Here is a 23950-nt window from a genome sequence, read left to right as displayed (position 1 = left end):
AGGTTGGAAAGTCTGTATTTTCAAGTGGAGCAGATGTCAGAGGAGTGTGGCACTTAAAGAACGTGTGTTCTGAGTAAACTGTGAACGTGCTGCAGCTGGAGGAGAAGTCAATGTGCACGTCACTGAAGCAGGTAATCACATTCCAGCTGCGAAGCTATAGACGTGATGTCGGGGATCAGAAATAAATGATGAGGTTGTTAGAGAATTAGAGTTCTGCACTAAATGACAGACTCCATTAATAAACTATGAATCAGCCCCGTTTGAATTTACATATTTCCTTTGTGTTTCATCATATTGTGACAAAATAAAATAACACAAGTGAATGAATTATTTAGCAAATGAGTGAAAAGCACCGGTAGCAGCCGCCTGTCTGAGGAGAGACTCACAACCCCAGAGGAGCCGACTGCGGGGCAGCTTACATTATTACTGATCTCTGTGGAGCCCGAGTGGAGCTGAGCAGCCCGGCGCTGCCTCGGGTCCCAGAGGGGCCAGACTGGACCGAGAAGTTGTGGCAGCATTATAGGGTTGAGATTGGACTTATGTGGTCGAAGTTTTGCAGTGCAGGACTCTGCGGGGGAACCTGATTGGCCAGTGCTGTGACAAAAGGGCGATAAGGCTGCCTCACTACTGGCTGGGAGATAGAAGGGAGCCTCCATGACAACGACTCCGCGACCTCCTTCTCAAAGCGTTAATGATTCTATTATAAACCTGCAGAGATCACACATTCACTTCTGCATTAAAAAAAAAGGGAAAATATGAATCTGAGGCTGTTAAGGACCGAGTTCTGCAGAAGGATGTGTGGAATCTTACATGGTAACTGGTGAACTGGGAGTGAGAAGCTCCAGCGTCCCACAGTCAACTGAGCTGTTTTCAGGAGGAACCAAAGAGGAAAACATGGTAAATATCAACTGATCGACGAGAAAAAAACTCATCTGCAGTCGCAAATGATTGTGTCGTTGTGATGCAAAGAAGCACTGAGTTCTTTCTCCTGAATATTTGTATGAATTCCAATGATTGTGAAGAAGTGAACAGCTCAGAAGAACCCGTACAGACACACATCACCTTCACCTGCAGGGAGCCAGACTCAGCTATGTTCAGGTCCCCGGGAGGTGCTGTTCGAATCCTCAGGAGCCAGACAGGCTGAGAGCTGATGTGTGTCTGTGTGTACACCCACATGCACATTTGTGTTGTATAATGACAAAAGAGAGAACTTCGAATCAAAGCAGAAAAAGTTGGATAGGAATTTGAACAGGAAGCTCTGCACGCGTCTGTGTGAGCCTCGTCCTCTTTCACTCACCTTGTACGAGCGGCTGGCCTTTCTGGAAAGCTCCGCTGAACGCCACCTGGTAGTGTTTGACCTGGAAGCCAGGTACACAGCCCTCGTGGCCTCCGTCCTGTTGGCCGCCCACAGCAGCCACCTGCAACGCAGACAACAAAAGGTGAGATCAGGACAACACACACACACACACACACACACACACACACACACACACACACACAAGCACATTGTTTCTGTGCAGATAAACCTGATGGGCAGAGAGAGAGACAACAAAATAAAATGGTTTTCAATAAAAAGAAAAAAACTAATCCTCATTCATCCTGAATAAACAACATCAGGCCGACACACACACATACACACAGGTAATGTAGATATATAGACTGTACTTCTACACTATCTGAAACCTACACAGACACGCCTGCAGTCCACACCACTCTGGAGTTTTAGAGCAGCTGAACCTGAGAAGTTTGGAAACACTGCTGGAAGCATTTTATTTTGAAAACTTCGGGGCTGTGTAAAATATTAAAACTTCTGATATGTTTTATTTAGTTGGTTTAGCCAGAGGTCAACATTTGACCTAAGGAATATAAGTTTACGATATGCATACAGGACATTAAACAACATAATATGTTAACCATTTATTTAGAGACGTTAAACATTGACCCCAAGAAAAACAGGAGCTGACTCAACAACCAACATTCTGTCTTGGGTCATATTCCATATTTCCACCAAGTTACATGTAGATTTCAAGAGATTTTTGCTTAACAAATATGGTAAAATCAATATTAATCATCTAGTTTCACGTGCAAGTTGCTGCTTTTATACTTCACTATGATATAAATACTAACAATGAGCAGCTATAATTCTGTAATTATGAACGACACTTGTCTCAAAGTGAAAAGCAGAACTAGAACTAAATGATAATTAGCATCCAGTGAATTTGGGAGAATGAGATTTAATTTAATGTTGACCAGTTTCTAATTTTCTCACTTTTTGAACTCTGAAGGAAAGGAAAGCGTTTGGCTGTTATTTGGAATTTAAAAAATCCAAATTAAAAAAGACCCCAAACTCTGCAGCAGCCTTTCATTGAGCCACATCCTCTATACATCAAACTCAGTCCTTTTAAAAACTGGGCAGCAGAGAAAGAACCTTAACCTCCTTTTTTCTGAAAGGTAAAGAAAAAGAGGGATGAAGTCATTCCGATGGAACCAGGCGGTGAAGTGCTGCGTCTGCACTGATTCACAGGGAGATGCTGGATGTCGTCTGGTTCAGGACGGTCGAGAGCAAACCACACAAATAAGTATTTGGGTTGACTGTAGGTGTGTGATGAATGAATTCAAAGAGCGTCTTTCAACTGCAGCGTTTGTATCATTCCACGTGTTCAGGCTGTGACCCAGTTACAGCTGCGGCTGAGTTCCTCTGTCGTCTGTTATTATAAATAATTTTGTTTCGAATTTTTATTTTTTTGAGCTTTCAGTGGTCGGACCCCGAAACAAATGTAATTCCCAATTTAGGAGATGATTTTTTTATTGAAGAATTAAATCCGGTTATTTCAGGGGCAAGTTTGGTGTCGATTTATCTCCTGAATCTGAAGTTACAGGTTGAGTGAATTCTGACGGACAGTGAAGAGTACGCTGAGAGAGAGAGAGAGAGAGAGACAGAGAGAGACAGAGAGAGAGACAGAGATTTTTCTCAGATTTCTGGGAACTGGTTCACAATAGTTGGACAGAATTCATGTCCTTATGTAGAATGATGTCACGTCTTTGATGATCTGTCACAGCCTCAGTTCTGTTGACCATCGAGACCTCAAGATAAACCCATAACTGCCTGTTTATGATGTTTCAATGGTTATCAACAACCACATCACTATTCAATAGAAGTGCTTTTTTATTAACATTCATTTATATATTATTTCATGTGCAGTATCACAACAATCTATGAAGTGCGTTGTATGAATATGATTCCTAAGACATCCAAGAATCCTCACTCATTCCATCCGAGTTCAGGGGTCAAGAGATAAGCAAACACGAGCTCTTTGTGTTCAGCTCAATCATTAAATAATTATACTTGAAGCAGACTTGCTCCAGTTACTGCAGCTCAGAGAACCGAGGAATTGTCCTTCTTTTTTTTCGCGAACCGAACAAAACCAAATGATTTCCTGGAAGCATCATCTTGCCGATACTTTGCAGGTCAGCTCTGCATTGTGTGCCGAGGAACGATTAGTGAGGCGCTGTGGAGAAGAAAGGACAAAGGAGGAGAGGAGGTGAGCATCCATTCATTGATCCTCATTGTAGGGGGTTTCTATACACGGGTTCCATAGGGTATAAAAGGGAGGAGGTGATGGAAGCAAGATTTTATTCCACAGTATCTGCCTCGGCTGTTTTATTTCTAAGTGTTTCATCTTGATTAAAACACTGAGGATCCATTTGTTGTACTTTAACTACCACCTTAGTGTCAACGTGTTAAGATGTAAATAGCTTGTTATGTGTTATATCTATCTAACCACACCAGTGACATCCCACCTTCTCTTCTTCTTCTTCTCTTATTCCTCTGGATATATCAGAAGTGCTTTAACATAGGAGGTGATAATTGGATGTAGTCTGTCACAGAGTTATGATCAAGAGGGGTGGGAAAAAGTTATCAGGGGTAATTTCAATTTTTATAACATCCTTTGAGAGCCTCTGAACACATGCTCTAATACATTTAGCACGTTTTATGTGTCTGTCCTCATTGTTTTGATATATTTCACTATATTTTAAATGCAATGCAAAGCACGTTGTGGTTGTACAGCTGTGGAAGGTGATGTACAAAAAACTTTACTTGCTAACCTGACCTCCTATGTGATGGTCGGAGCTGCTTTTGCTTTTTCATTTACCTCCATATGCAGATAGCTGCTCGTGGCCATTGAGTCAAAATATCGTCTGGACTTCGCACAAACAATCTCTGTTTGTGTTTTGTGTAGAGAAATGTTCTCTTGTGATGAAACTGTAAACAGTGTACAGCCAAAGGAAGACAGACGTACCTAGGCACAACATTGTGGCCGTCGAGCCCAGAGGCTCATCAGCCGATTGTCGATTGATCAGATTGGATTTAAGATGCTACTCGAAGCTGGTTTTAGCCAAAACAACAAAATAAAACTAATCCTCACTTGTGGTTGCACCATGCATGACCTGCAAAGACTGTAATGGTCCCTCGTATCAAACCCACGCAATAAAAAAGTGAGTTTGTTGTGTTATGTTGTTTCTTCGCAGAACTCCGAGCAGAACTGGAAGTTTCTCACAGACCCCTTCAGTGTTTAGTTTTCTTTCCTCTCAGTATCTTGTGCAATATCAGCAATCCACTCTGCAACAATTCTTTAAGACACCACGAAACATCCTCTGGTACCTGCAGCTCTGCTCCGGAGAAACAAGCCCCCCCGCGCTCTACAGATTCTGCTTCTGAACCACGTTTCAGCTTCTTAGCTCTCAGCACAAACAACACACAACTCGATCCAATAGCAGCTGCTCGTTGGGCACTCGAACAGAACCACAGAGCTTTTCTTTAACTTAGAACATTTGTCCTTACAACATCTCCAGTTTATCTGCATCTTCCCAGCTGTATAAAAACTCTTGAGACATCAGACATCTCTACAAATGAGCTACACTGGATTGTCTTTACCGTTTGTCCATTGTTGTTTCTCAGCTACTTGTGTGTTTGGCTCACCCTGACGTCTCCTGACAGACAAACAACCCGAAGGGGAGTGAGTCGAGTATTTTTCTCATTTTCCGTTAGTGTGCAGAAAATTAGTGAGTGTCATGAGGATTATTCTTGGTGTGTTTGAGTTGCTTTCATGTGTTTATGAATAGCCTTTCAGGTTCTACACAGCCCGGGGGCCAGCGGTTTCCCCAACACCTGCTTCATGGCACGCTTATTCTTATTTTTAGAGGAAACAAGTGAAGTGGTGTCAAGACATTAATCTGTGAAGAAATGACTGAACCCAGAAAACATTTTCAGCGAAACAAGAGGATATACTAGTTTCCAGGATTTTTGTTATGATCAATATACGAGTCAGAAGTAGGAGTGTTTCTCAAATCTATCCTCTACTAATGACAGTTTGTGTCTATTGTGGTATTTTCAGTTCTGTTTTGCACTGTGGAACTGAACTAAATGACAGATTTAGCATGTTTCAGTGTTCACAGTGTGACATCAGATCTCTCACTCAGCCGGCTGACCCGTCACCGGAGATCTGTCCGCCTGATCAACAAGCTTCTGGCAGTCGTTCAGACGTTCAGAGGTTATTACATGTAATGTCCCTGCAAAGTAATCACCGCACCCTGGGGCCGTATAGTGTTTCCCCCGCTGGTGTCAAAATGTTAATTCGATTCCATCAGGAGGCTTCCTGGCGACGTGGGACACAATGCTTGTCGGCCCATAAACTCAATCAGGTTGACTAAAGGGCAGAGGCCTGTCAGCGTAGCAAGGGTAAATGGGACGCACATACATATGCAGGAAACAGACATTAGCATATGCACACACACACAAGCAAACACACAGGTAGAGTGAAATGTGCACACAAGCATGAGGATACCTGCAAACACACATCCCTCAGCAGGTCCCAGCAACACAAAAACCCATTTTAATGTCCATTAAAGGGGAAATATCACAATCCGGACCCAGTCACTCACAGTGGGAGAGTGGAGGCATCAAGGCAACACTGTGCTAATCACAATGTTGTCGGCGACGGGAGAGGCCATTATTGTGTGCGACTTTCTCCATCAGGAAACCATTTAAGAAGCCACTTTGTGAAGGTTACGTCTTTCAAGCAGAGCCGACTGAATCCAGGCATTTTATCAACAATGTCCAATCTTTTCACTGTTCTGGCAAAAAATCCTTTTTAACACAAGAAGACTTAATTGAAAATATAATCTCAAAGAATAAACGGACACTTTGTCTTTAATTACGTCACAGACAGAGATGCGTATCAGGACTTTCTTGTTCGGGCTCTTGTGTTTGCGTCGGTGTGCACAATCATTTCCCTGCACATGTTTTCCTTTCATGCCTCATGTGTTCCTCAGGTGAGAGGGTTCTCAAATACAGACACATCTATTCTGTTTAAAGCTCCTTGGCTATTTACATGTAGTGGGATTTAAGGATTAGTGTGCAGTGAATACAAACATCCACATCTCTTTCCAAGTGAACTTAAAATAATAAATATAAATATGTGTCGCCACAGGGCCCTGACTCCGAGGCAGACTTTTAAGGATTTCTGAACTCATTATGTTAATCAGAACATATCTTTTACTGTGTGATGATTTGGTTCAATATTTTCGAATTAAGTTAAATATTGAATATGTTTTGAATGAAGTACTGATCATAGAATTGTAATATCTTATGCTATAGACAATTTTCTATTTCTATTCTAATATGTAAAGCTCTAATCTTCAGGTGTTTCTACAGATCTTGTTCGTAACTGATATCTGTGAAGTTTATTGAGTCCTTCTTATCAGTCACCACTTCCTGTTTACATAGATTTTCACTATTGATTGGACAGTTTTAAACATTACAATCTATTCATCAGCCAGGACATTTCCTTGTTATTATACTGCAACCTGCTTTGGTGTCTGTTCTCCAGAGAGCCAGCTCCTGACACATCCCTGTGGTCTCTACCTGCTGACTGCTCGTCCCTTCTCCTGTCTGGATATATATTAGTCAAATATGCATTTGCTGCATCTGCTGTCAGCTTGTCTCTGGAGATTATATCTACTTCATATCACAGTGACGCGGTCGCTGGGTAGCGTTGTGTTTCTCCTCATGGGGTTCGGCTCTACGTCCTACAATATTTAGCACGTTGCCAAAATAAATATAGAGAGAACGGCGAAACCTGATCTTTGATGGCATTCCTTTGGAGAGAGACAGACAATCCTCAGTGGACAGTGAATCCGGGAATGGAACTACACATCCCGGAACATACGTACATGCAAAGGAAGACAGCAGGGGATGTGTGAGGTGATTTGTGTGAGTTGTGAATCCCCTCTTGAACTTCAAGGTGTGTTTTCTCCAGTGGGGTTCGATGAAAAGGCATTAATTGATTTATCCGAGCGTTTCAGCTTCACTATCTCCCCTGTTTGATGTCTCTGTGAAGCCATTGTTGTGCACTGATTTGCTCTGTATGAATTTGCCAGAGCCGAGCGCTACATGGAGGAATTACTGTGGTCTGGTGGTTGAGGGGAAACAATACAATATCTATCCTAAAGGAACTATTGTCTTGCACAAGTAACACTGGACCGCAGAAAATTGCGTATTGTTGCATCGGCTTAATGAGATGATCGACAAAGAGCCCGAGAGATAAATCCGTCCGTGAGTATTTAGTGGAAATTGTTGACAGTGGGGCAAAGTGAGAATTGATTGGTAATCTTAGTTCTCTTGCTTTTCATGGCGAGAACAAATACCCCTTGGGTGACGTGCATCACCCATCTTTCTTTGAATGGCAAGTTGCACTTTATGCAGTACCACATTTTCTAAAGAACAAGACTCAGAATGCTCCCCACCTCCTGGTGCAAGGTGCCTCAGCGACAGCGGCGGCCTTCTGGCAGGCGTGCACACCGGAACCCTTCCAATGCTCCTGAAACCAGCGGTGTGTCTGCTCTTCACTCAGCCTCAAAGGGCACATGTCACACTGCCGCTCATCCACCTCCGCTGGCTCCCCGTGGGCGGCCTGAGTCAAATTCAAGTCACCAATGTTTGTCTTAGAGGAACCTCATCCATCTAATCGAACTGAATTATACACGCTGGGCTCCATCTCGGCCACTAGATTCCATTCCAAAGAATATCATCTGATATTATCCCTCCACACACGGCACTCATAATCCACACGTTTCTTGGTTCCACGATGAACAAACTATACAATGCCTTTTCAGCAGGGGGGGTTCCTCTCTTTTCTCAAGAACCTTTTGAAGATTCGATTTTTTCCAGAAGCACCTTCTCTCCTAATATCTCTAACTCGCCTTATTGGAAACATTTTGCAGTTTGTAATACGTTTACAGTCTCCTGCTGCACTGAAGGTTGAGTGTTGTCCAGTCTACAATTGGGTCAATGCATTGTAATGTAATCCAGATATCAAGGGACAAGGATCCCAGAAGAATCCCCCCCCCAGGGTCAGGCAGCACCGATTATTGTTATTTTTGAAAATAAATAAAAACAGAGAGATTGGAGGAGCCCTGAAGGAGGGAGTAAAAACACACGTGGGCTGGATTGCTTTCATATAGATTGGTTTGCATTGAGGGGAGATAAACACAGCTATCTATCGACAGCCACTTGGAGGGCAGGTCTTTAGGTTTATGTTAGCTCTCTAAGTGCAGTGAAGGAATGCTCAATCAGGAGAAAGAGATCCATACGCTTGGCCTCCAGCGTTTAGATCACGTCGTCCCCACTTTATTCCCAGCAAGGTGAAAAGTGCAGGAGCAGAAACACCAAGAGCTTTGTTCTCCTCCCAAAACCTGAAATAAACTGTATCATCCTCACAAGGTCAGTATTTTGCGATGTAGTGTAATTTGCACCGGCCGGCTGATCTAGGATCTGTAGACAGTAGTATTGATTCAAATGAGCAAGCCCGGATGACTAAAGGGAAAGTCTGAGTGGCTTCTGGTCTGTTGCTGGTTCAACTGGGATTCACGCCGGAGGAGGATCAGCGGGTCGGCTCGTCGCTCCAGAGTTTGACACCAGATTCAGTTCAAATTCGAAGGAGCAGTCATGTGACTGGAGCAATGACTTGGCAGAGCACACAGCAAATGTCACCTATGGTGAAAATCAATACGGCCTCAAGAAGCCACAGTGCATCTGAGAGATAGAAATGGAGAAGAGCCACTTCGCCCGATATTTGCTGAAGAGCGTGAGGGGGGGCGAAAGAGAATGAGACGGAGGCTGGGACAACAGTTAGAAGTGAAGTAAGCTCACATGTGGTTTGTGTGAATAAACTCTATCAGACAGTCAAAGAGAGAAGAAGTGAGAAAAGGCCAAAGAGAAATAACAGAAGACTTTACTGTCATGTCTTCATAATCCATTTTAAGCTGTAAATACATGTTTGTTTGCCTGCAGCCATCTTTCTTAAATAATAAAACTATATATATATATATATATATATATATAATCTACAGTATAAAGGATGTAATCTTTTACTATTTGCTGTAAGGGAATTGAAAAGTAATCACTGTGACCTTCAGCACATTTAAAGTAGCTTCAGCTGATGTGCACTGACCTTCCTGCACTGTTGCCCTCACATGTGTTCTTGAGTGTGAGCAGATACAGTACGTGTACACAGGTCTGCACTTATGGATTTAACAATGATTTGTTAGACCAGTCAGCATGCATGGATCGCTGAAGGTGTGTGTATGTGTCTCTCTCTGCATGCATGCTGGGTATTTTGCCAACGATCCAGCGAGACAGCCTGCCAGTAGCCTGACATTTCATCCAGCCACCGTCTCACTCCTTCCCCACTTTACATTTCCCTCTCCCCCTCACTCTCGCGCTGCCGTTGTCTCCATCAAGGTAAATGTCAGTGCACACACCTCACTATAGATCTGGCTGACCCGCCCAGGTCTGGCTACATCCACAGCCCAAGATGGAGCCAGGGGAGAGAGAGAGAGAGAGAGAGAGAGAGAGAGAGAGAGAGAGAGAGACAGGGAGAGGGGGAATCAATCAGGCTGGGCCTCGGACACCGGCAGCTGGCAGGTTAGCCGGGCATGAAGCACCTGAGTCATGAAACCATCTGGTTCCCGGCCCGGGCTGCCGAACCCCGGCTACACCTGCTGGGCCTGTAGAACAACTCTGGAGCAGTAAACACAGAGAGGCGTCGTGGAGGAGGATCAGCTGAGCGAGGAGGGGAGGAGAAGCCCCTCTGCCGCTGGAGGCTCTTCAGCTGTCAACGTGTGAAGGCAGAATTCAAGAGAGAAGGTAGAGCAACATGAAGCATGGACCGAACCAAAGTCAGAGCACATGTTAGAAAGTGCATTTGCTCGAAGACGGTGACTGGGATTGTGGGCAATTATTATAGTAAATTGTTATTCTGGTTATTTGAATGCAAAATCACACACACACACACACACATCTCTTACTGACACATCCTACAGTTCACAACAGGGTTCTGTCTGGATGGAGGTGGTAATAAGCCGGTGAGTGAGTCCTGACACACACTCCTGTACACAACTCAGGTGAGATCATGACTCATCTGTTCTCCGGTGAGGAAGCTTCTACCCAGCATCCCACTGTGAGATGTATGAGATACTGTTGTGTTACAGCCTGAACTTTCATTTTCAATCTGAACGGCTCCACTCAACTCCAGTTCCTATTAGCACCTGATCTACAGCCTCATGAATAACATGGATTTCTGCAGATGAGCGTCTCACAGCGCTTGTTATTTCGCTGCGTGGTTATTAAAAGTAAACAGAATTTGAGACGTTGCAAACGGGATATTCAAAACAGCGAGCCTGTAAATGTCAATCAATAAGTTCCAGGATCCAAGAAGAGAATAAATCTGCAATAAGTTTTGCTTTTACTTTTTTTTTTCTTTTTTCCTCTTTACATGAGATCTGCTGAAGCTTGCAGAAAGACTTTCTGAGCGTGAAACCAAGTGTGTGTTTACCCCAAGTATTTCTATTCATAGATCCCCGAGTCAGAGCCGAGCAGCCGAGGGGAGCAGAGCGAACAAGTCAGCACATCACAAACCAGCCGGCTGCATGGCGAGCGGGGAACAACGGTGAAGTGGCCCGGTGACACAATCCCGGCCTCTGAAGAGCCTCATGGCACCGGTGACCAAATAACGATGACTTTGCGCGTTTCATTTTATTCACATAGGCGGTTCCTGTTGGGATGTAAACCCATCATCCCAGGAAGGGGGGGGTGTAGAGACGCACGGTAGGTGATGTGGCGTAAACCCTGACAGTGTCGCTTCCTCACCGTCACTCTGCTTCCCGGTCCCCTTCTCTTCTTGGCGAGCTCGTCGATACATCTACCGCACACACACCTCTCTCACTTCAGCGCGCAGGAGCGAGAGGTGTGAAGCGAGGGATCAGAAAAACAACGAGAGCGTCAGCTGCAGGCGCCAGCTGCTCTCCGGCAGAATTCATTTGAATGCACTTCATTTCTTCCCTGTTGGGGATCGGGGGTGTCAGTCTGAGCGCTCGCAGCTCTATCAGGAAGAGGCGTGTTCATTCACCTTGAAAGCCGTGTTTTGTCTAATAGTGACTGAACTGGAAAAACAGAGTCTCCACGTAAACACACCGGTGACTGTCCCCTCGTCTTTGTTTTTGAGTTTGTTGTGTCTACACAACAGCTACAGCAAAGTTTTGCCAATTAGGCTCCTGGCCGTGGCAGTGACAGATGGAAACCCGATGTGGTGCGCGGGCTTCTGGAGCTCAACCGGCGCCACATTGACAGGGAGGTTCCACCTTTTCAGGGGCTGTCAGCTGAGAGGGGCGATGCTATCACACTTAGCTCTCAAACGGCCGCAAATTGCAATACAATTCAAGTTTGAATGTCTCTAATCAGCTGCGAGCTCCCGAACACAAGCCTATCGGGGGCCGGCATCAGTCGGTGATGCGCAGGGGGCGAAACCAGAGGAGATAAAGCAAAGGGAAAGTCCATGAGCGTGTATTCATCACGTCCGCGTTATCACTTAGCCTGTGTCTGGAGCTATTGTCGGGCGGCCGGTGGGTCGGCACGCGGGTATCGAACCGGGTGGTCGTTAGACGTAAAGGATTGAGGTCTGTGTTTGCTTCTCCTCACAGTTTATCTGTTGTTATCAGCGTTTCTTTCTTCTCGCCGGCCGACCTCCATTCATCAGGAGTACCGGGCGGAGGCTGATACCTCCTCTTTAAGCACTGCTCCACCTTCAATTGACCGGCTCCATAAACCTCTTGTGTTTCCAATGCTGCTTTTTTTGAGCCCCTAAGTTCTGTCTCCAAAACTTCTTCCTTAAAACTTTTCTCTCCCTCCGTCTTTCTCTCCTTCTTCCACCTCTGATTCCCTCGTTCACTACTCATATTCTTTCAATCTCCTGCTTACACATGATTCCCTCCTGCTTATTGCGAGCGAGCCACAGCGGTTAATCCGCCCGTCGATTTAAGCCTCTTCTGATTCCATTCCACCGAGGTATCAGCGCATCGTCCACCTGTGGACTTCATCCGAGAGACATCACCTTTCTGAAAAAGTGTCATTATTCAAAAATAAAAGGGGGGAGGGGGGGCTTTACTGGATCAAAGACAAAGTCTGCATGTGTGTAATATTGAAATCCTTTTTTTTTTCTCCCCATCAACGCAGCGAGGGGTACTTTGAAATATCACCCGCACCGATGCAGCCCAGAGTGAGTCATTAATAAAGTAACCAAACTGACAGTACAAAGGACATTATGCTGCGGGGAAATGAATACGTCCCATTACATCCTCACATCTATCTGATGACTCCCACTCTCGCCCTCCTCCTTTAATCCAGTTCTCTGTTCCACGTCTTTCTTTTAACGCCACCCTCTCCATCCACAAATCACTCCCTTCTTCTTCCTTCCCTGCAGGCGGTCGGGACACACACATGTTCCCACGCTCGGGGGGGGGGTTGAAGGGTTTTCATCACTTGTCCTCACTGGAATCTGTTGTAACGGATGTTCTGCACGAGCTAAGAAAGCATTTATTTATTGATATTTAACAAAATAGATATATATATATAAACTTTACATATACTCCTGAGATATTTATTAAAAAATGGAAGAAGAAATGCTTTATTGGCAGACACAAAATGTTGCTGTCTTTCACCACCTGAGGGATTTCCTTTCATTTTCATTTTCTCGGAAAATTGAATAAAGCACTGAATATTTAGACGTTATGGAATCGTATCAGGCAGAAATTGTCTTTTTGTTTGTTTCTCTTGTCTTGTGAACAAAAAGGGCAACGGAGTAATCTTCTGTAATTATCACCAGCAAACAGAGGAACTCAAAAGGAGGCAGGCTGCCGTGCTTCCTGTCATGCATCATGGAGGAGATATACGGAAGGCAGACAATTCAAGTTTCAGAGCAGACGTACCCAGAAGGGATTTATGTACACTTTCTATTTCCAGCCTCGGGAGCCAAACACATTGCAGCACAAACACACTGCAGCACAAACACACTGCAGCACAAACACACTGCAGCACAAACACACTGCAGCACAAACACGCACCGTGCTTACATTGAATTTGGCAAATAATGTGTTTCCTTTTGAAGATATATTCAAAGTCCTCAAGTCTACACGAGTGGACATTGTGCTTCCACAAAGTCAATTTAAAAACGTTTTCCAGACACGGCGGAGGAATTTGATTCTTCTGATGGATCGTCGGGGGGGGAGCTCCTGACCCGATTTAAAGGTGGCATGGGAGGCTGTTTTGAAATTCAGCCGTACATCAAATTCCATTTGATCCTGACAAAAGTACACTATAAATTGGCAATCATATTCCCGGCTGCTTCCCAGCTGTGGGCTGCGCACTCAGCTCCGATGCAGAAGTGGATCTATTATCCTCAAGCAGGCGAACCCCTGTCTGGCTCCATTGCCCTTGGAAGACATAAAACAATATGGATAAATACGCGTCGCGGGCCCTCAAGCTGCTCTGCCTGCCGCCGCTGAGCCATTCCACTCTCACTCCTTTGAGGCAACAGGTAAAAGAAAACGTTATATCTAAGAGTGAATATAAACAATATATTTGGAAATGCATGTGCAGCTTTGATAAAGTGAGGAGGAAGAGGAGGGTCATTATTTCTGCCTCAGATTGGAGGAGTGCATCATTATAGAGCCACGCCACAGCTTTCCATCACAACCGGTCCCTGGGTGCTGCTCCCTCTCTTCTTCTATTCGTCTTACTCCTCCTCTCCTAATGAGAGGAAGAGGGAGCGGCGTCACCGTCACTTCTCTCCGCTCATTGGTCTTCATCACCCGAAGCTGGCAGGTACTGTCACAAGTCTACAGCCATTGATCGTCCGCTTAGTGACCACCAGAGGTGTTTTTCCCCTTTTCTCCGCTCTCTCTCTCTCTCTCTCTCTCTCTCTCTCTCTCTCTCTCTCTCTCTCTCTCTCTCTCTCTCTCTCTCTCTCTCTCTGTCTTCTCACACACTTAAGTGATTTGGACCCACTCACTGTATTACTCCTGCAGGATCAATGACACCTGATTTGGTTGTGAATGAACTCAGAGAAGCCTGTGATTGACTGTGCATCACTAATACGACATCATTAAACACACTTACACTGCAGTGGCCCGAAAAGACTTCAAACTAAACAAGAAATACCGCACAACAGCTGTGTGCCTCCACAAACCAGTCAAAGATACATTTGTTATCCTGATTAACATTAGGTCACCATGACCTTTGACCTTCAACTAGATCTAATCAGTTCATCTGAGTCCAAGTATGAACTGGTCAAAAGTTGAATAAATTACTTCTAGGTGGTCTTAAGAGGCTCAGTCATTATGATGTAATAAGCGAATGGAAATATGGAAGAAATATTACAACTTATTTAGTGTGAGAAAGAGTTTACAAGCTGTACAGTGGTTTTCATCTGGTGCAGATATAGAACAATATGCATGGGCTGGTGAGCAGGTGGCACAGAGACTGGGTTCAGAGGCAGATGCCGACTTGTTTGGCTTTTTGTTTGGATCTCAGAGAAATGGATTTTATTGGGCCCGGATGTTTTGTACCTTGCACTTTCATGGCTGATTTGAATTTGGACATTAGTCAGAATGAGCTGTCCCTCACAGATGTTGGCTGCCGCAGGCAATTTGGGTTAATTCCAGTTTAATCCGTCCCTCACACAATCATATTTGTTCAGTAGTTCACCTGCAACACAACAAACAGGCCAGTGTCCATCTGTGTCCGGTGGAGCTTTCCAGCCTCACACATGAGTTTAGCAGAGACAAGGAAGCAGTGGTTGTGTGTGGCCGGGCCCAGGGGGGGAGGGCTGCAGGACATTCGCCACATTTTCATCGGTGGATTTTTGAATTAGATGAGAGAAGCGTGAAATAAGTCGAGTCCCATTGTTTAAGATGTTAAACCTTTTTATTTTGGCCTTGATCTTTAATTCAGCTTCCAGTTCCTTTGTGGTTTAGCAGCAGCAGAAACCAGCACAACCCTTTGAACAGGTGTTAACCAGTGTCACAACACATCATTTATCATGTATGAGAAAAACCTGAGTTTGGATTAAACATTGATCCTAATTAACATTTCTAATGTTATTCTGACAACATACTTCTTTAGTTGTGAATCAGATATGAAACTTTAACCGGTACAAATGAATTTTACCACTGAGTAAATTAATAATGTTACTTATCCCTAATACACAGGTATAATTAAGTGTGTGCACGTGTACTACATTCAAATACACACGTGAGTTTACAGACCCGCAGTGTGTTCATCCTGCAGACGAGCCACAGTGTTATCGTGTAGGAGCGTGATGCTATAGCTAATGGACATATTTTAGTCACTGTTCCTGGTGTCGGCCGGCTGCACTAATTGCTTGTTAGTCATTTCTCTGGTGTGTTATGAATATCTTTAATCAGATGGTATACTGAATACAAATAAGCTCACCACACAGCGGGGAGATTCACCACAATATCTTTTATGTAATGTTCCTTTTTTTGATTTCAGAAGCACTCAAGAGCAATTAAGTACAGCACCAGATACGGCTATATAGATGATTAGATTATGCAATTAGCCCCGAGGCAAAAATGATGGAAGTGATTTCATATAAATTGAAAAGAGGAAGTGATTTCTGTTAGTGGATGTCGTGGATGTGGGTAAAGAGCATTTGTTCTAATGAGTTCCCATCTCCCATATTCTGCGTCACGGCCTAAGTGCACTGATACATGTTTGGTTGTTTCCAGTAAAAAGGTTTTTTAGTTTTTGTTTTCATCTCATTACAGAAGTCGCAGTAACTCAAGTGTGTTTTTGAGAAGACAAATTACTTCTGTAATATTGCAACAACCGCACTAATTATGTCGACAAATTCATCAAGAACTGCACAAATATCCTCATAAAACATTCAAAAGAATTTCCCATTACTTCTCTGCATGAAAGAGAAACACAAACACACAAAGCCTCGGCAGAATAAACAGGACTTCAGCTGTGCCGTGTGAAGTGGAGGCCGTGTGCCGCTGTCAACTGTTTACAAAGCGGGCGTCTGGATTCACTGTCATCCGGGTCAGAGGTGGCCTGGTGGAATCGTCCTTGATTGCAAGTTTTTACTGAATAATCCAAGCGTTTGATTTGATTAGCTTTTTCAGAATTTGCCTTTTCGCCGATGACAGGCCTCTCGCCCGATAAAGCCCAGTGAACGTTAATGAATGGTGAAGCCCCCCCCCCACGATCGAGCTCCACTGAGGGAGGAGGGAATCTTTCATTAGTGTCGCCCACTCATCCTCCAATTTGCCCCTGAATAAGTTGTAGTATTAACACAAAAATAATGATGAAAGCACAACTGTTCAAATATTCATGTCCTTCATAAAGTGCCGTGTTACTCAGCGCGTGTACGTGCACGGCTCCAACAGACAGAGCCGAGGCTAGGAGAGTTATCAGGACCAGAACATCCTCTCTGTGTCTATCGGACATGCTGGGGATGTTTCCCCCGTGCAGAGCAGAAATTAAAGGAGCAGAAACACGACAGAGATTTGACGATTTCTCCATTTTTAATCACTCGTAATGCAATTCCATAAAAGTCCCATAAATGCAATGATGAGTTTTCCTGCCTCTGCCTCTGCCTCTGCGTAATGTACTGGATAATCATTACAACCCCAATGATTGCAACCCAAGTAGTAAATGTTATTTTTCCTCCTGCAGCACATGTATTAATACAGGACGGGACGTGTACCGTGTGTGTTTCTACACACGTTTTCCACTGTACAGGATCAAAGTACTACACTCTCCTGGATCCCCCCCCTCCCCCCGCAGTAGTACCTATTGAATATTCCTTGTACGCTGCTGTGCTGTTGTACTGAAATAATTGCAACAGAGTAGTAAATGTTTCCTGGGCATCCTCCCACCCCGCTGACCTTCCCGGTGTCTCCGGACCTGAGATGGGATGTTAATGCCCGCGGCTGGACGGCTGCCACGCTGCAGCCTCTGCACTAATGGATTGATAAAAAAAAAAGAAGCTCTGAGCACAGAATCAATCATGATATAAACCTGGACTGCAGCTTGTAAAAAGTTCCTGCACCCTAATGTCCCTAATCTGGGGCCATTTGCTGTCCGACAGAGAGATTGCAGCTGCTTGCATTAGGAGGCCAGGACTGTTTCTGGTGATGGACATGAGGTGGATGTGAAGGAAGGGGGGGGGGGGGGGGGGGGGTACCTTGGCATCGAGTTAGTTTTTCAGTTATTTCAAAATCGTGCAGCAAATGAATTCAAACTATAAAGGAGACATACTGTGTCTTTTTTTGTTATTCTTTCCTCTTTTGTGTTATATAGGTTTTTGTTGTGTATGTTAAATTCTACTAAAAAGCTCAGGGAAAACTCCGGAAACACCCCCCCGACAATATCCAGCCGATAATTCACTCAGCAGCTACATTTCCACGACCACAAGGAAAGCGATATTTCCCACACACACTTGCGGCAGCTGGCCAATCAGAGAGGGAGGAGCTAAAATATGTTGAAAAACCGTTTCATACAGAGGATGAAAAGAGGAGCTGCAGCAATGAGGAAAGAAACAGGTTCTCTATGCAAAAGAGCAGGTACAACTTGTTCAAGTAATAAAAGCAATAAAAAAATATGACCATAACTATGAGAAGATAATGTCACCTTAATAACTCTGTAGATAACTATCTACATTCCAGCCACACATATGGACTCAATGCAGGTGGAATAACATCTGCTACTCCTGCGACATCAATAAAAACCATAAAAGCAAAAGAACAGTGAAGGAATAGTTTGGATTTTCTGCAGTTTGAAATGTTCTCACTGGAGCTTCTCCTCAGGGACCAGGCCCATAACCAGGAACCGGTGAGAGTGACCCTCCACACATAGGAGTTAATTATGAAAATGTGTCATCTGATACCATCACAATGTGTTAAACCTACATATGCATGTGCACACAACCTGGAAGACAGTTTCCAAACGAGAGAGAAAGGGAATGAACTGCTGTTGAGGCAGTTCATATAGTTTTAATTGTGGATCTTCATCACTCAGGTTTGTTCATGAATATACATATTATCATGATCGTGTTGTATTAGAATGTTATTTCGTGGATTGAATTTTTATCACACGACTCAGTCAGTCTCGGCCTGTGTGCCATATCTTTAAAGATGAAAATATGAAATTAATGAGCTGTACCTGGAAGATAATAAGAGGATGATGGGGAAAGCAGCCTGATAAATAAATGCTGCCATTGACATAAGCAGCTTTATGGTTCTGCTGCTGGAGAAGTTTACAAAAACATTCACAAAGTACAGTGACATACTTTCTTTATAAAGAAAACCTCCAACATCTTCACAAGGTTTCGATTCCCTGCAATTCACTAACCCATCAACTCTAAAAATCTTCCATACAGTCTTTTCCATTAATTCAAATATATTTTAGAATTGCTCAGGCACTAAACCTCAGGTTTTTTTAAGCACCCTATCATTTCTGAAGTTTAATCATTCCTCCTCAAGGCCAATGGCTCGGACCCTGAAGTTATCATCTGCATTGGCTACTCTCAGACAGGCAATCACCGTAAACGCCCATTCGAAAATTCACTGTCCAATAACGGGGGGTGAAGAGCGGAGTCGTGTGGAAACCTCCGGCCCTTCCAGTCGTTACTCCACTGCTCTGCCTTCAAGCAGCTCACTCACTGGACCCTGATTCCATACCACTCCGGTGCCACGCTGAAAACTGAATGTAACCAATTCCAGTGAGCAAATTGAGGGGCCATAGTGGGCTGTAGAGGAATGGGTGTTCTGTCACCATTGATGGAGCAAGGGCGAGCGGGGGGGGGGGGGGGGGGGTAGGGTAATGGCCTGACGGGTTTAGTTTGGCAGAACCTCCGCGGGTCAGACACTATTCTATGGCCTCACAATAAATCTGATTTAATATCTATTGTATCGCAGGTCCGGCCCGGGTGCGTAGAGCTGAAGGAAGAATAAAAAAAATAAAGCGAGGGAGGCATCCGGGGCCGAGTGGCATAAATAAGAAGTGAAAGGAGAGGAAGCAGAGCAGGATACTGAGGGCACTGTCGTGTTAAATCAGAATAATAAAGCGGTGCATGCACAAACAGTATCTAATAGAGACGTTTGGGAGCCCGGAGAGCCACAGGTCCCCGACCCACGTTACCGGCTGTCCACCCGACACAAGGACACATCTGCAGCAGCCAGTTCTAATCAACACGTGGAGATGAAACTCCCACACAGAGCTTCAGGGCTTTACAGCGTTAGAAAGCCGCTCTGCACACCCGGAGGCTTAGAGCGCTGCTGTGAAATAACAAGCCCCCGAAGCTGGTTTTTAAAGTGCGATGTAATCTGTTGTATAGGTGTCAAACTCCCCTATGGCAGCCTCGTCAAAGCGTAGGACACAGCTCGGAATGATGCCGATGCTAATCGCTGCCATCAACAACGCACGGAGGCTTTGATATTGCTGCTTTAAACTGTATATCCTGAGTTCCATAACACAAAGTAGGCCTGGGTGATTTACTGGAGGGTAATACAGTGTAATAGCCTCATTGTGTTTAGAGAGCGGAGGGGAGGCATATAAACAACCACCATTAGCTCCCATCAGTAAACACACACACACACACTTACACACACAGCAATGGTGTATTAACACTGTTATATGTACTGCAAACACTCGTAATTATGTGTTTTGACTGATTTACTGTGCAGCCGTGAGATGAAGAGTTAATAAGGAGTGTTTAATCAGACACGCTTCCACGGCTGGAAGCTGGAGTGAGACGCTGGCTCAGCATTTCCCGGGACATCGATACCATCCATTCTCTGAAGTTCAGAGACTGTTCACAGGACTGACTCCTCAGCAAGTGCACATGATGCTGTTTCTAAATAAAAACCAGCAGACCTACTGTCCGCGATGCTGCAGAGGGAGGTACAGAGATAAGATAAGATATAAGGAACAAGACGATGGCAACCATAGTATTTAGATTTTGTCAGTTAATGCCTCGTTAAGAGACAACGGCTCTTGGTGAGAAGTAAAAATCTAAATGAACATCACGAATATATATATATATTATGCAGAACATAAGAGATTTAACCACTTAACCTCAAACAATTCAAAACCGAGAAGCACATGTTCAGTGACCCTCCTCATGATTAGCACATACTTATTATTTTAGATGTGTATATATACTGTTGTGCATAGTTCCTACTGCTGCAAGATACAGCAGATGTGATAGTATGTGGTCTATCTGAAACATGACTTTTTGTTTACCTGGATTCCAGAACAGAACAATGTGAATCATATTTAAAACCCAGACTGTGAAGTGTTAAGTGGGAAGTTCTGAAACGATTAGTGGAGGATCCTGGAATGAAGCTTCCTGTGAAGAGGCAAAAAGCAAATGAAACAGACAAAGACCTCGAGAAAGGGAAAATACTGAGGCCTTTAAAATGAGGAGTCTGGATTGGAAAATGGAAATTATATAAATAATGAATTGCTAATTAGTTAATAAATGTAACTGACTACATCAGATTTGTGATTATCAAGCTAAATATTCATGCAGAGGTCAAATACTATTTTGGATATGCCTAATTATTCCCTGGCATCAATTTTGTTTATATTGGGTTTCTGTTAAGAATATGTCAGTCACACAATCAGATGTGTTTACTGCTGAAAACAGTCAGATAGTCTCTTTTTGAGATTTCCTATAAAATCATCTACAACTCGTCCAAGTGATTTTCCCCAATCTCCATAACAGATCAGATTACAGTCATAACACAGTCTCGATGTTCTGCCTTGTCTGTTACAGCCAGTCAGTCGCTGTGCATCACAGCCCTGATCAATAATTGTAAAAAATCATTTTTTGCCTTCTCCTTTGTCTTTGATTGAGGTTTAACCTCAGAGCACTCTCTCGTGGCCACTGTACATTTGCCAGCACTTGTCATTACAGATAAAAACTCTGGCTGCTCAGAAGCCTCTCCCGTGGCAGCAGAGAGCGAGTGCTTGACCGCATGTCCCCTCCTCATTAGGGCCACTCAGATAGAGTTACATCAGCTGGCCCGCGTCCAGCTCGTCCGCTCTACGACTGATGAAATGACACATCGCAGATATGTGGGGCTGCAAACACGCAGAGCTCCGCCGCTCGTACACAGGTCATCAGGTGGGCTAAGGCCTAGAGCGACCTTGAGGTGGATGTCTTTAGGTCACTTTACGGTAAATATGGACCAACCTATCACATCCAATCATTTTAAAACACAAACAGATTTAGTCTTGATGCAAAATCTCAACTAAAAAGAACAATTTGCTAAAACGCTCTATTCCCACAATCGCTCTGGAATTTTTATTAAAGAACCTACAAAATAAATCTTTTCTTAAAAAAGGCTGATAAACACATGTTTGTTTTGTCTTTTGTCAAATATAAATTAATAAAAATCTTCATAATAATCCTTTAATCTGGAGTCTGACAAAGAGTCTGAAATAAAGACGAGTTATTTATCTGCCGGTGAGTCAGATTTTCATCCACGTACACTCTCCACCTTCAAAGCATCCCCCAAAATAGCCCGAGCTGTTTACTCTTGCGCTGCCATGCTACCTCCTGCACGATGAGAGCTGCCTCCGCGCCGCTGAGGTCAAAACACTTGGGGCTGAATCGCCGACTTCATTCACTGAAGTAATTAGAGTCAATATGTCAAATTGATTCTGGTCAGTCATGTAGCTCACTTTGACGCTGTGGAGGAGATTAGCAGCTTCGACGCTGGAGTGTAGTCGTGAACCAGCGATGCAAAGCTCGCCCTTTACACGCCTTCGTCCTCGTTCTCTCTGGCTGGAGACATATGAAGAGCAAGAGGAACGGCACTGGTTGAACTGGGGTCAAGCACCGTTCCGCGAGAGACAGCTGGGGACACTGCATTGACTGGCACTTCACAGATGCCCCTAGAGAAGGATGGAGAAAGGGGACGCAAGCGAGAAAGTGATAGAACCAGCGAGAGAGCCCGGCTGCCAAGGACAGTAGAGGGCAGGACTTAGGGAACTATGCAGAGGAAGAGACAGAGCAGTATTGATGAGGTCCAGGAGGGAAGAGGGAGCAGATTTATCTCAATGTCCAGCCTTGGTCTTGTTCAGCCGTTTGGAGGAAGAGCGACCTCTCATCGGTCTGACTGGAGGAGGAGAGACGAGCAGCACCAGGAAAAAGCAGGGGTAGATTTTGGGTCAGTGGACACCAGAGCGGTAGTCTGTCTTTCGATTGTTCTCCCCGACCGGTGTCCTTGTCCGCTGTCAAGGCCACAGTCATGGGGGGGGGGTGTGGGGGGGGGGGGGGGGACCTCTGGCACATGCTCCACTGACAACCGTGTTATTGAAGGGTGGGGGCGTAATTAGAGGGCACGCCAGCGAGTACAGAATGTGGAACATCATTAACAAGCTCACATTGTTCAAGTGGGGACTGTAATTAAAGGTTTCCCACAGCAGAGGGAGAGGGGCTCTGATTGGACGAGGAGGGGGGGTACAAAGTGATTTCACTCATCAGCCTCTAGTGGCTGTTGTGACCTTCACACCAATCAGGAGTACATGATGTGTGTGTGTGTGTGTGTGTGTGTATGCGTGTGTGTGTGTGTGTTGACTCGATGATTAAAGAAGAGCGACGTAGGGTCAGTTAGACACTGGAGTTTACAACCGACCCACAGTGTTCATCTGAGTGGAGAAGAGAAAGGGATCAGTGGTGGAACAGCCAATTCACTGTTCTCTAAACGGAAAAGGGTCAAAGGAGAAAATGTCCATTAAAGGGCAGGAAACAAAGTTATGTCTAAAGCCCCTGAGGACACGAGACTGAACTGTGAACCCGCTGCTTGGCCCCTGTGGAGCCTCTTGTGACTATCGACTGCATGCAAAGTGATTTACCCTAGTTCCTTTTCCTGTTGGCCGTGGACAATCACTCAAGCTTCCAGGCAATGCTCGCATCCTCCGGGGGGGGGGGGGGGGGGGGGGTTGAAGTGTCAGTCAGAAAATTCGTGTATAGTTTTCTCTGCTTCTGAAACAATGATCTTTGTGTGTGTATCAGAGGTTTGACCCAATGCTCCACAGACCCAGAGCAAGATGATGAATCACCCGACAGATATGTGGGGTCAGAGCCGCAACTCTGGAAGACTGGCTGGGTTTTTTCATATTCTACCCCAGAGGAGGTTTTAGAATTCAGAGGGATGTCACCGCCCTGTGCTGCTGGTGCAAGAACTTAACAAAACATTTTATGAAACAGGGCTTGTCAGAATGCATCGCTTTGACAAAGACGCAAACAAAAACAACGGCCTTGTGGCGTATCTCATGCAGTATTTATAAAACAAGGATTTATCGCAGAGAAAAATAACGTTCACACACAATGGACACAAAGCTTCTCAAGAAACAAATCCGGAGCCTTCCACCCCTGGATTTCCCTGCAGGGCTGGTCTATGAAGTCACGTCTGTCACACGGTTTTTGTTCTAGCTTCCTTCACGCCCCACTGGGAGCATCTCAGAAGCAGTGTTCAGTCTGTGGTTTGGTTGACGTGTGGATTTAGTCATTTTATT

At 44.6% G+C, this 23950-nt stretch overlaps 1 protein-coding gene across 1 annotated transcript in view; it reads right to left on the bottom strand.

Annotated features, from left to right (window-relative positions):
• Window positions 1–23950, bottom strand: part of cdh13 (cadherin 13, H-cadherin (heart)) — a 272809-nt gene that overhangs the window by 191485 nt on the left and 57374 nt on the right. Inside the window, exon 2 of the mRNA XM_062389254.1 lies at window positions 1298–1418. Coding sequence (XP_062245238.1) covers window positions 1298–1418 — 121 coding nt within the window. The remainder of the gene's footprint in view (window positions 1–1297; window positions 1419–23950) is intronic.

Source organism: Platichthys flesus, chromosome 6 (genome assembly GCF_949316205.1).
Source record: "Platichthys flesus chromosome 6, fPlaFle2.1, whole genome shotgun sequence".
Taxonomy (NCBI): Eukaryota; Metazoa; Chordata; class Actinopteri; order Pleuronectiformes; family Pleuronectidae; genus Platichthys; species Platichthys flesus.
The sequence above is the reverse complement of the archived record's forward strand: the minus strand, read 5'-3'. Positions and strand labels throughout refer to the sequence as shown.